At 42.5% G+C, this 12462-nt stretch overlaps 1 protein-coding gene across 1 annotated transcript in view; it reads left to right on the plus strand.

The window, feature by feature from the left end:
* The first annotated feature begins 77 nt into the window (after positions 1 to 77).
* Positions 78 to 12462, plus strand: part of DCAF5 (DDB1 and CUL4 associated factor 5) — a 68343-nt gene continuing 55958 nt past the window's right edge. The window contains exons 1-2 of the mRNA XM_066188235.1: positions 78 to 323; positions 9793 to 9936. Of these exons, the coding sequence (XP_066044332.1) occupies positions 110 to 323; positions 9793 to 9936 (358 nt within the window). The 5' untranslated portion in view covers positions 78 to 109. The remainder of the gene's footprint in view (positions 324 to 9792; positions 9937 to 12462) is intronic.

Raw genomic sequence — 12462 nt, forward strand, 5'->3', positions numbered from 1 at the left:
AAAGAAAAATCATCATAACCATAACAAGGGGGGAAGCGGGGGAGGGGAGGCGGCGGCGGGGGAAGGGGCGGCGGGGGAAGGAGCGGCGGGGAGCGGCGCAGGCGGCAGCATGAGGAGGAGAGGCAGCCGCGGGGGCAGCATGCGGTCGGTGGTGGGGTTCCTGTCCCAGCGGGGCTTGGAGGGGGACCCCCTGCTCACCCAAGACTTCCAGCGAAGACGCCTGCGGGGCTGCAGGAACCTCTACAAGAAGGACCTCCTGGGCCACTTCGGCTGTGTCAATGCCATTGAATTCTCCAACAATGGAGGCCAGTGGCTGGTCTCAGGTAAAGCGAACGCTCCCGTCCCTCGCCCCCTCCCGCCACCCCCTCCCCAGGAAGCATCTTCCTCCCCGGCCGCCTCCCCTGAGGCCCGGGGGAGGGGAGCCGCGGCAGCGCTGCTCAGAGCCGTTTCCCAAATCCACCGGTGCCCGGGAATGATGTTTTCTCAAGTAGGGATCTAAAATGGTTGACAGGTTTTAAATTCTACTATTATCGGGGGGGGAGCCCTGGACAAAGTTTTTACGAGAGTGTTTCCCGGGCGCTGGGGGTGGGAGCTAGGGGTGCCCTTTTATTTGATGGCTCGCGTGTCTTTTCTCTTAAAAGAAGATTTTCTTATTTTGGGGGGACGACGACGGAGAAGCAGCAGCCCCGCGGCGCTCATTGTGGACACCGGGTGACATTTGTCAGCGCCGTGCCCGGGCCGGGGGTCAGCAATCACTGCCGGGGGCGGGCTGCGGCCCCGAGTTTGGCCGGGGGGGCTGCAGTACCGCTCGGCATCGGGCGGGAACCGGATCGGTCTGATCGAGGGACTGGTCACTTTGGGGCCACCCCCACCCCATCTTTTTGGGGGGGAGGGGAGTCGGGTTTTGTTTTGTTCCTCCTCTTGCAGGGCGCGTTTGTGGAAGAGAGGGGATATATTTGTGGCGATGGTTTTTGGCTTAAGGTCCCCTCTGTTGCCTGCCCATGGCTGAGGGAGCCACAGGGGTGGGGGATGCTGTCAGGTAGCAGGGATGCGAGAGCTTGACATCAGCTGCGACACCGAGGACGGGGAAAGGCTCTGCACCCCCAGCCAGGGAGGGGCTGCGGGGCTCGGTGGCCGGCTGCCCGCCTCCCCCCACCCCAGCAGCGCTTGGCGCAGGTGCCTCTTCCTGCTTCTCCGCCTCCGGGCTCCGAGGGGCGGCAGGGGAAGGAGGCAACTTGAGGCCGGGGCCTGGCCGAGCGCTGCAGGCCGCGGTCTCCTCGGGCGGCTCTTAGCGACAGGCCGGGGAATCGCGGGCCGATCTCGCCCGCGGCGCCCCGGGGGCTTGGCCGCTGAGGGGTCATGGCGTTCTTCTCCCGCCGAGCCCTGGGACCCTGCGCTCCTCTGGGAGGGGGCAGAGACTTTGGAGCGGCGGGGAAGGGGTTGCTTCCCCCCCCCCCGGAGGGGCCGGTCGTATCGCGCCGCCCCGGGCAGGGCCGGGCCGCCGAGCGCGGTGTCCATTGCAGGCCGCGGTCGGGGGGCGTCGTGTCCCGGCCGCCCCTCGCCCCCCTTCCTTGCTCTCCCGCGGCCGGGGCTGCCGACAGGTCCCTGCCCTGGGGCCGGGCAGCAGCGGGAAGGGCCCGTTCCCCGTCGTGTGGGGCAGCTGCCCTCGGGGGGTGCGCAGAGGTCCTTGGCAGCTTTGTGGAGAGTGGTCTCCGCTTGCCAGGGGGTTGCTGCCCTGATTATTAACCAAGGGCCTCGGATTTTCCTGTCCACCTTGTAAACAACCACAGGGGCTGCAGAGGAATGTGATGGGGGCATGGCGGAGCGGACAGTGCCCTGCCTTGCCGTGGTGTCTGGGCAGAGGTGAACTGTATCACACAATGGTATCAGTAATAATTTCAAAGAGCATTCAATAAAGAGTTTTAATGACTGGTTACTTTTAAGCAAGGGCAAAATAGAAACCCTGTATAAACACAGGGTGGAAGCTGATACAGTGAAACCCTCTTAAATTTAACATTACTCCATGAAGAAACTTAAAAGGATATGTCCAGTGATTTCTGAAGTGTCTATGAAGGATCTTAGTGTTCCTGTTAGGGATTATTTTATCTTTATGCACATGCGACTTCTGAGATATGCATTCATTTAGCTTGTGAATATATGTGTGTGTGTACATGCATACATATATATGTATACAAGCATGAGTGTGTATTGGAAGGGACTGCTGATTCACCCATTCCGAAGTTCCCAGTTGTGCCAGTTGTCATACTGGTTTGTACTGGTCCTTCTCCAGTAGAAAGTAGAGAGATGTATTTTTACTTATAAAGTGCTACAGAGATCTCAAGTGTATCTGTTTTTCTCTTTTTTATTTTCATAATTAGTGATGGAAACACCACCAGTATTTTTTGCTCTTGCTCAAGAAGGCCTCAGGACATGCTTTAACTCTTGCCATATCATCAGTGCACTTACCTATGTTGACATTCATTCTTTAGGCAGAAGCATAAACAGTCCAGGGCTGGAATGGACTTTTAAGAATTAATTTTGTCCAAACTTCCTGAATCAAGGTAGGTGCAGTGAGAGAATGAAGGCAGAGTTCACATCTAGTGGATATCTAAAAAAGTGTGTATAAAAGGAAGGCTTTCAAGCAGTGTCCAGTTCTCAATTTCCTAACTTTTCATAGAGCTTCAGAATGTTCAAAGAGGGTAAGGTTTTCCTCCATATGTGGTATATACATGCTGCTAGAGTTCTACCCTCCTAAAAAAAACCAACGTGCTAGCAGTGCACAAATTTGGGATAACCAAGAACAGATTACCTTGAGTCTGACCTTCAGTTGATGACCTGAGAAAATGAAGAGCTCTAGTTATGGTAACTTTATTTTTCAAAAGTTTCATGTTGTCCATGCCCATAACATCTAGAATGCTTTAAGGGCCCTAGCAACAGCAGGCAGGTGCTTTGTGCTTCAGTCAAGAACGAGAAATTAAAAGTCCAAATATTATGGATACTCTGTTAAATTTCACACCATTATAAGACTAAGCTTCATTAAAATTACACTCAAAGCACTCCTTTTAAAGGCCATCCTTGATCCTGAAGCTCTGAGAAGTAGGAACAGCAGGGGAAAAAAGCAATGAGGAAAGGTAAAGGAAGGGTGTAAGCTGCCTCTACTCTGAAGTTTTATAGAAGAGTTGCTTCAAAAGACTTCCAAATGCAGATAAAGCCTTAGAATTGGTAGCATGAGGGTCTCTCTTCCCTCAAAATAGTCAGCATACAGAAGTAAGGATGAGATGTTGGGTACTTCCAACTGCGCTTATAGCAGCTAAGAGACTTAACAGGAGTGCAGGAAAAGCGAGAGTGCAAGCAGTCTTTTCAATTGTTCAGTCTTAAGTCATATGTATATTCTTTAACTAGGGAAGTCTGCTTTGGCTGATCGACTTGTTAACAACTTAGACCTTGTTAGAGCTGTTTTAAGTTCAGCTGATACAGTGCATTCCTAGTGGCTCTCCCAGTGCCATTCAAATATCAGCCTGCATCCAAGTTAGTGCTGTTCTCCTCACTTGGCTGGAATGCTTTCCTTGGGTATGTGTCCCACTTTTTCTTTCTTTCTTTCTTTTTTTTTTTTTTCTTTTTTTTTTTTTTTTTTTTTTTAATGTCTCTCACAGAAGCAAGCCTGTAAGGCTAATGATTACTGTTTCAGTAAAAAATTCAAACTGCTTAAACAGGGTTTATATTGCAGTTACAGATTATTTTCCTGTTACGATTTTGGAGAGAACCTCAGTGTAGACAAGTCTCAGCAGGATCTCTGAAAGCATGTTTGAAAATTTTTAGTATCTTCTTTAAATCTTGTATTGGAAACTACATGTTTAATAGTATTTATTTTTGTTCTTAACCATGTTTTAAAGTAAAAAAGTTGAGCTCCACAGATTGAATTGGGGACCAGTCTGGGGGTTCTTTGTACCTGTGTGAAACTCAACGATGTCGCTTTATAGAGGGGAAAAAGGGCGGAGAGTAAGGTTTTGGGACAGGGGTGCTAGAAGAAGGGACTGACACAAGGACAAGGATTTTAAAACACTGAGATAATTGGAAGGAGGAGGTGAACACTCAGGAGAAGATGTAGTGTGACAAGCAGAAAAAAACTGTCTGCAGAATGACACAAGGGAAGAGGAAAGCTTAACATATAAAAAATGTCTAAGTGGGTTGAAATTGGTTAAAACTTGCTTCTGGATGGAGTTGCAGGATTTTATTGGGCAAAACATGCCTTTGCAACACTTTATGTACTAGATAGTGTTTGTTTTTTCTTTCTTTTAACAGTTTGATAAACATGTGACTGTCCATGCATGGAAATTAAAATCACCATGCAATGGTATGCAACCACCTCTTTTTTTCACATTTGCCAACCATATCCTACAATCCGACTTCCTAAAACTCAGCTTTACTTGGTCTGTGTAATCGTCTTTCTCCCATCCTTAGGTTTGCTGGATATGTTTTCCTGTTTGTTTATCTGACTGTCATTTCTCATGCCTGTTATCTTTTACAAACATGAGTATCTTTATCAGAACCTCCCACTTTTTTTTTTTACATACTTTAAACTGCATTTTCAAGATAACTTCTGGGAAGTACTGTAATTGGAGACTTCCTTAATTCATGCCAGTGCTCTTTTTCTCTTGGCTTTTTTTTTCCCCTTCTACCAGATAATGCAATAGTTAATAGCTGCTCTATGATCCTAAATTTGTGAGGGTGCTAGAAAGTTTTGGAAATGCATCTGTCATTTAGTTTTTACATAAATCTGAAGCAACATGAGCCTAAAACGGGAATGAGATGACTTTAGCAAATGTTGTGGAGTATTACTTCCGAATAAGGGGATTGTGTATCAAGTAGGTTTTAAGGAGGGATGCTCTGGTCTTTGTATCAAGCAGAATTCCGTATGAGAAGGGATATTAGGCACAGTTTCTACATCATGTTTCAATTAATGTCTGAGAAATTATAAAATTTCTCAGGAAAGATAGGATCAGGCAGCAATAATTTCAGGGGATAGGAGTTGAAGGTCAAGTTAATTAAGATACATTACATGGAAAAAAATGTCATGTGTTTTGGGAGGGACAAGTGGAACCTACAGCATGTGAATAAAAATGAACTCTACAAATACACCGTGGAGACTATCCCATAGTCATGTAGAAAGGAAATGCATAAATATCACAACACAAATATGATCAGACATGACAAAGCACATAAGGTAAACCTACTGTGGTGCTTTTGGGGCCTCGGAGTGCTGTGCTCAGTTTTGGGCAGTGTACTTTGAGAAAGATGTGCCCAAACTGAGAAAATTCAGAAGAGGGCATGAAGAATGATCAGAGGCGTAGAAGAATGAAATAGTGAAAGAAAGGGGTCCATTTAGTCTACAGAAAGAGCAGCTGAGTAGAACTGCAAGTCCTGAGCTGCATAAATGTGCTTTTAATTATTATTATGTGAAGTTGTAATCTTTTTTTTATCTACTGGGAATAGGACAAAAAATGGTCTCAAATTATAGGAAGAAAGATTTTAGGCTGATGTTTGATCTCACACTTATCCTTCACCCTGTAACTCATTCACTTATTTCTTCTCTTCATTGTTTGCACTGTGGCACTTTCGTAATTTAAAGTCTGAAACTGGTATGATAGAAGCGTCTGATCAGGGGGACGGAATAGGTAGGGAGAGGTTGTTTGTCATTTGATTTTCTGTCAGGTCAACTTCTTTAACTTACCCCGTGCCTGAATGGCCGCTGAATCCAATGGAAGGGAAAGTAGCAGGAGCACATGGCGAGGGGGAGTGGGATTATGTGTAATGTCAAACTGCACCCTCAGGCTTGATATAGTAGGGTAATCTGCCTAACAGCGAGGATAATGAAAAACTGAAATAGGTTGCCTAAGGTAGGTATGAAATCTACCTCAGCAGTGTTTTTTTGAGAGCAAACTAGAGACTTATCTTCTGGGGATAATTCTGACAGAGCCTGGTCTTTTGCCTTTGGCCAAGGCCAACTAAGTGATCAACTTCTTGAAATACCATCCAGTCCTGCTTTCTGTGGTTCATGCAGCTTCTGAAGTAGAGACAAGCAACAATACTAATCTTTCATGTTATGATTTAGGTTGCCATGTAGGTTCTTTTAGCAAATGGACCTGGTATATGGGAGATAAAGGAGAGTAGTGGTCTTGAGCTTTGTCCACAATCAGCAAGGTTAATGCATTTAAAACTGCCATTTTTCAGGACTGACTGGTATGATTTTGAAGTGTTTTTGTTAGTACCCAGGAGCTCAAGTGTGTTTCATGAGCTATGCAGATACTGTTTGGACTAGATTTACTTTTGGCAAGGGTATGTTCTGGCCCCCTTCAAACTATTTTAGGTCTAAAACAAATAGATTTCTCTTCCTGTGTCTTTTTGATTTTGTGTGTTTCTACAAGTTTGACCCTGCTCCTGTAATACTTGACTAATTAAATCTTTTTAAATGTGGTTCCTTTCTGAAAAGTAGCTGTAGAATGGCGTTGTGTAGTTCTTAGCTGGGTCACACAAACTTTTTCTTTTCAAATTGGCAGTCATACAATCCTAAACAGAATCTGCAAAATAAGATGAAAGTGAAGCTATTTCCTCATTGTAGGTGTCAAACTTACTGTTTCTGACACCATGGACTGAAAAATTACAAATTCTCTGTGGATCTTCAATTTCCAGAAAATCCACATGTGGAGCCTTGCTGACTAAGGTATTTGCGTATGAAGCCATATATCCCCGTTTTCCAGATATGATAAGCCTGTTGCTGTTGGTATATGCTCTGTATTATTTCAAGAATGTGGCTTCTGCTTCAGTTGTAGAATTGATGGACATGGTCAATAAATTCACCATAAATTGAAAGCATTTTAATCAATCTGCATTTGCTGATCTACTGCACAGAACAAATGCTACAGACCTGAAGTTTCCTGTAATTCTCAGACTTGTAGCTTATGTTGCATAATGTGTATGCAGTTTGTGTCTGATGAATCACAGTTCCTTTCTACAGAGCATAAAAACTATATATTCACATTTTCTGTACTTTCTCCCTGTATACCTGCCCATACATGTGCACCTCCCTCCTTTCTTCACTCTCACGGTAAGAGTCAGGTTTGGGTAATGGAGATTGGATTTGCTGGTTTCTGTCACTAAAGACTTGCCTTTCCTTGGGTATTATTTGCCTGTGACTTAACACTGCTTGTTCTCTTGTGTGAGGATGTAGGGTTTGCTGAAGTGTCTTGTTTGCCACAAATCCTCTGTGGTCCAACACATTGGGTAACTTTTTCTTTCTGGTGGAACTGGCCTTGGGTCTGAAGTGTTTCTAGAACAGCTGAATTGGAATTAGAAGGGAACACGCTTTCAACACAGTTAATGTTACTATTTTGTTAAACTTATATGTCTCAATGGGATATGAGAGGAATAAAACTGAGGAGTGAACAGGTGTAGAAGTTCTCAAAGAAAAGGATGTACAAGAGAACACATAGATGGAGGAGAGACAGCACTGCATGAGTGTGGGGAGCATTTAAAAGCTCCTAAGATATGGAATGTGCCACCACCAAAGTTTCATGGAGACCTAGGTGTCTGGGAAGAGGGAGACATTTGTATTCAACAGGATAAGTAGTTTCCAAGGCAAACAGGCACTAAGATATAAGAATTTATAAAAGAGAAGGTAGTGGCAATTTTTCACACTATCAAGCACTTTTCTGCACAGGTTGCGAATTATCCTACTCCTACCATGCTGTATGTGTGCTGGGAACCACAGTAATGCTTGTTTTATGGTTATCCTTTTTTTTTTTTTTTTTTTTTTTTTTAATCTGGACAGTGGTTGGTGGAAGTGATTATGAGTTTACTGTTAAAGTGAGACACCTAGGTGGCTGTGCTATTAGATAGGAGGATGTGTAGACATTCTGCAGTAGTTTTGCAAATTGGTTTGCTATGACAACAAATAACTGCATGTTACCATGTTTTGCCCTGAAATGTCTTTTACAGAAGGCAATAAGTGAAGTCTGATAGAAGCAATGTTGGTGTTCACCTATGTTAAATGTTGCTCAAATTGTTTTTCAGGTAGTGATAATATTATGACATGGTGGTTGGCAGCTTTGGGAAGTAGTCACCTTTGGTGTGACAGTTACTTCTTAATCTTAACTTGAATAATGTGGTCATATGTTTCGACACTCATGTATTTCTATGTCTCCTTATTGCAAGCTCATCTGCAGTCACTAGAGCGCAAATACAACTTTCTCTCCTATTTCTGGACAAAAAGAACCTAGGTTTCCATCAGTTTAGTTGACCATAAATAACTGTGAGATTTTGGATCCATCAAATTTGACTTCGTTCTCAGTAGCTATCAAATGCATCACAAATCTTTATATCATGTACTCTGGTATGTGAAATCCAAAATCAGGGGGAGGAATACACAATTTCGTGGAACTTGGGTAATCATAACGGGCTGCTGTACTGTCTATCAAAGTGTCGTAAAATCTGTTATGAGACTCAAAGGCTCAGAGACTGTTTACTTCTAGGATGTTTGATGTAACTCAGTTCCATGGGAAAAATTTCTTTTTAGCAACATATGTGAAAAGTTCTAAGAAATCTGATTAACAGTAGTAATGAAATCTATTTGTGCATCTACCCTTTTTGCAAGTAAACAGCAGGCCAAGTAATTTTGGTTTCTTTTTTTCTCTTTTTGCTGCCTTTGTCCTCTGGATAGCAGCTCAAAAGGCTCTGAGTTTAGGCTTTTGATTGTGCAAAGAATCAGTAAAATGTTTTAACTGTAATCAGCATGCTTCTGGTGTCACATTTCACTTGTGATGCCATTCTCTTTCATTTGTTATTAAATACAGATACCAAAAATACTTTGAGTCTGACTTGAAGAAACCTTATTCAGATTTTACAGCCATTCCAAGTTGCTGCTGAGAATGCTGACCAGTACAATAGTATCTTGATTTTTTTTTCTTTTCCTAATAAATAATAACTTAAAGCAGTTGAAGCATGAACAGTCTAATATTTATTTTATATATAACTGTTTGCCAGACAGACGAGGAGGCACTTAAATATATTTATGTATAGAGCTCTGAATTGAGAACTGCATGTAGGCAAGCAATTAGGAGTACAGCAAGATATAGAGCAAGAGAGTTGAACTTCCTTTTACCAGGCACTCTCTTTGCCAGGACTTCACCTCACAGAAATATTTGTCTTAACCTTTACAGGTCTAGAAGCCTGGCATAACTGTGCGTGCTGAAGACTTCTAAATGCTTCAGTAAAATGTTTTTGTCTTTTATCAGTCCTGAGCCAACCTGTGCTATGAAGGCTTTGCAAAGACTGCTGGAGGATATATAGTTGTCAGTGAAAGGGGGAAAAAGTTCATATTTTATGAATAACATAAGCAATGCTGGCAACAAGGGGTTGGTGTAGAAGCATTTTGCCGACATGCGTATGTGAATTTGGCATGTAATTCTTCTACAGCTTGTCATGGAATTTTACATAGCAGTAAATTTCTGAGTTTCCAGGTTGCTATAGGTTGTCACTATGTGTTGGCAGAATGGCAGCTGTTTAATTCAATCTTTTCCTGCTGATTGCTCTGTTTTCATTAATTTTAATTGAATACCTGAGTGCATGACATCTTAATGTAAATGTGTGTCTATATATCCGAAAAGGCATACATTTTTTATGCTAATCAAGGTTTTAGCAAAGCTTTTTATGAATAGCTGTGGAGTTAAATAATTTGTCTGTAATCAATTTACACATGGCTCAGGCAGTAATGCTCATTTCTTTTATTTCTTCTAGGAGGGGATGACCGCCGAGTCTTACTTTGGCATATGGAAGAAGCCATCCACTCAAGAGTCAAACCAGTTCAGCTGAAAGGGGAGCATCACTCTAATATCTTCTGCCTAGCTTTCAACAGTGGCAATACAAAAGTGTTCTCTGGAGGTAAGAAAGGAAGAGCACCCTGATTTCACATGAATATGTATTGTGAATGCCTTGGAGTAGAAGCCACGAGTAAGATGCTACCCCACATGAGATCTGGAAGGTGTTCTTAATCAGCAGTTGGATTTTTTTGGGGGAACAGGAAATCCTTTAGCTAGCGCAACATTTTCAATTTTGTCATGCCTTTTTCCAAACTCTAGTGTAAACTCTCCATGTCTCAAACATCATGAAAATCCTGAGTCCAGTCTGCCTCTACTTGTGCTAAAGACTGTGGAAAACATTGTCTTTGTTATTCCCTCTTAGCTGTCCTAGCAGCAGACCCTGCATTCTCTCTGGCACTCAAGCCTGATGCTTTAAAATCTTTTCTGCTACTGTCTGATTTCAATGCACCCTTAGACAGCTCATGAAGGACTATTGCCATCTATTGGTGGATCATGTTTTCTTAGACCCCGTTTCAATTCTCACTACGTAAGCCTCTGTCTTTTAGAACTGTTGGCACCTTGGGCTCTGATAACCCTTGATGCTCTCTTTTTAATATAAATCAACTTTTTAATAGAAGGTTTAATTTGGTCTTAAAACTAAGGTAAAGGAAGTGGACATATCCTTGTTCTGGGGTAATAGTTTCTGTAATTTAGGTCCATTTCACTACCTGATTTTTGAAGTGTTGAGATAGGGAGGAAAATTAAATTGACAAGAAAAAGGCAGAGGACTGTGCATGCAGTGAAGTGTCATTTTCTGCTATACTTCATTTCCTCTATCTGGTGGAAATGGTCACAGGTCACAGGATGAATGAGAATTTGTATGTCCAATATGTCCACCAACATACAGCTAGACATACTTTAGGGTACTATGAGACTGCTTGGTCAAAGCCGTTCATTACCTTTTTACCCAAGACTTGGGAACTGTAAATCAATTCTAGAGATTGATTCTGAGTGCATGTTAATGGTGGAAGCTTCTTGTCCTTCAGTGTTGTGTTAAAATTATAATATGCCTAAGAAAAAAGGATACAACAAAAGCTGGTGTCAGAAATTTCAAGGATGAAATGATTCAGTCATACTTCTCAGGTGGAATAAACCCCTAGACTGTCAAATAGTGATGCCTATCTTCTTATTCTGGGGACTGCTGTTTGTTTTATCAGAAAAATAGCAGTACATGCTATCTTCAAATGAGAATATCTGCACAAGTGATTCCAGTGGAATTTTGGGCCAGAGTCTCTTTTACTTTAGTTTGAATTCAGACAAATGGAACCTTACATGAATATTCAAGGAATGAAGTGTGCCAAATCTTGCTCAACCAGCTGTAATGGTATTTTCTCATGTCCAACTCAGCCCTCTGTCCTTTGGGTTTTGCTGTCAGAGGCTGCTGTTTTCACAGGAAAGGTAGAAGAGCGGTGTGATTGTACCTTGTTACTGAAGGTAACACCTGCAGTTAAAGTTTATATAATTGATTATGGTGATTTTATGCTAAGATGCCAGGTTAGATGAGCTGTGACAGCTGATGCACAGAGAAACTGGCCGTTCTCATATCTTTTTCCTCCTCCGGTTTGCATAAAAACATCCTCTGCCAGAAATTATTTCCATTGGAGGAGTCAGGAACTCTTTCAGCTGCTCCATCGAGATTCAGTGAGCTCATCTGCAAGGGCTGTGAGTCTGACTCTTGGATCCCTTGTAAAGAGTCATTTTGCTGCATGGCCTAGATGTACCATCTGTTTTATCTCTGTTGGTAAAATGGGGCTAGCTATATTTATTCACTCAGTGATGTTCTGGGAGATTCTTAAAAAGTCTGAAAGAATTGTGGGTTCTAAGATTCACTGGTTGTCACACAGACACTCACATCCACACCTGAGTTTGGAGTTGTATTTAAATCATGAAGTTGGAATACTTAAAAAAGTCCCAAAATTAAAAATTAGAGTATATAAACTAGCACAAGTCACACAGAAGTCAGTTTATTCTGTAAATAAATTACTGCCAATGTCTAATGACTTATGATCTGATGACCTTTCTCTAAAGCAACTCTTGATAATAGAGGAGAAGGGATTTTCCACTTTAGTACAAATTGGATTGCATCCAAGGAATTTCAGAGCTCTTTGCTTTGAAGGAGCAAGCACCCCATGTAACCATTACAAAAATGGAAGGCAGGAACTGAGTGGACAATGTTTTGCATGTAATGTTTGGAGTTAAAGACTGTCTCAGTGAAGTTCCTGTCTCTGAAGAATATTTTTGCCCTTCTGTGTCCACGCACACTGAGAGTAGAGCAGCATTTGAAATGCAAGATCCCTTCCTAGTAAACTGTGTGGACTTTTTATTTCTTTGCACTTAATGTTAGGTATATGAAAAGCTGAAATAAATCTACAGGAAATTGAATTTGGGTTTTTTAGCGCTTATATGACAGATATGGGGTTTAGGCCACCTTAACTGTGCTCCTCTGTATGTGCTCTGCAGTATTTCACCCTTACAAGTATAACTGAAGGGAATGGCAGATTCTTCCTGTCTTTCTGATTGTTGTAACTGCAGTTATCAAAACAAGAGA

The sequence above is a fragment of the Chamaea fasciata genome, unplaced genomic scaffold (assembly GCF_029207755.1).
Source record: "Chamaea fasciata isolate MVZ Bird 193981 ecotype frontalis unplaced genomic scaffold, bChaFas1.0.hap1 SCAF_7, whole genome shotgun sequence".
Lineage (NCBI taxonomy): Eukaryota > Metazoa > Chordata > Aves > Passeriformes > Sylviidae > Chamaea > Chamaea fasciata.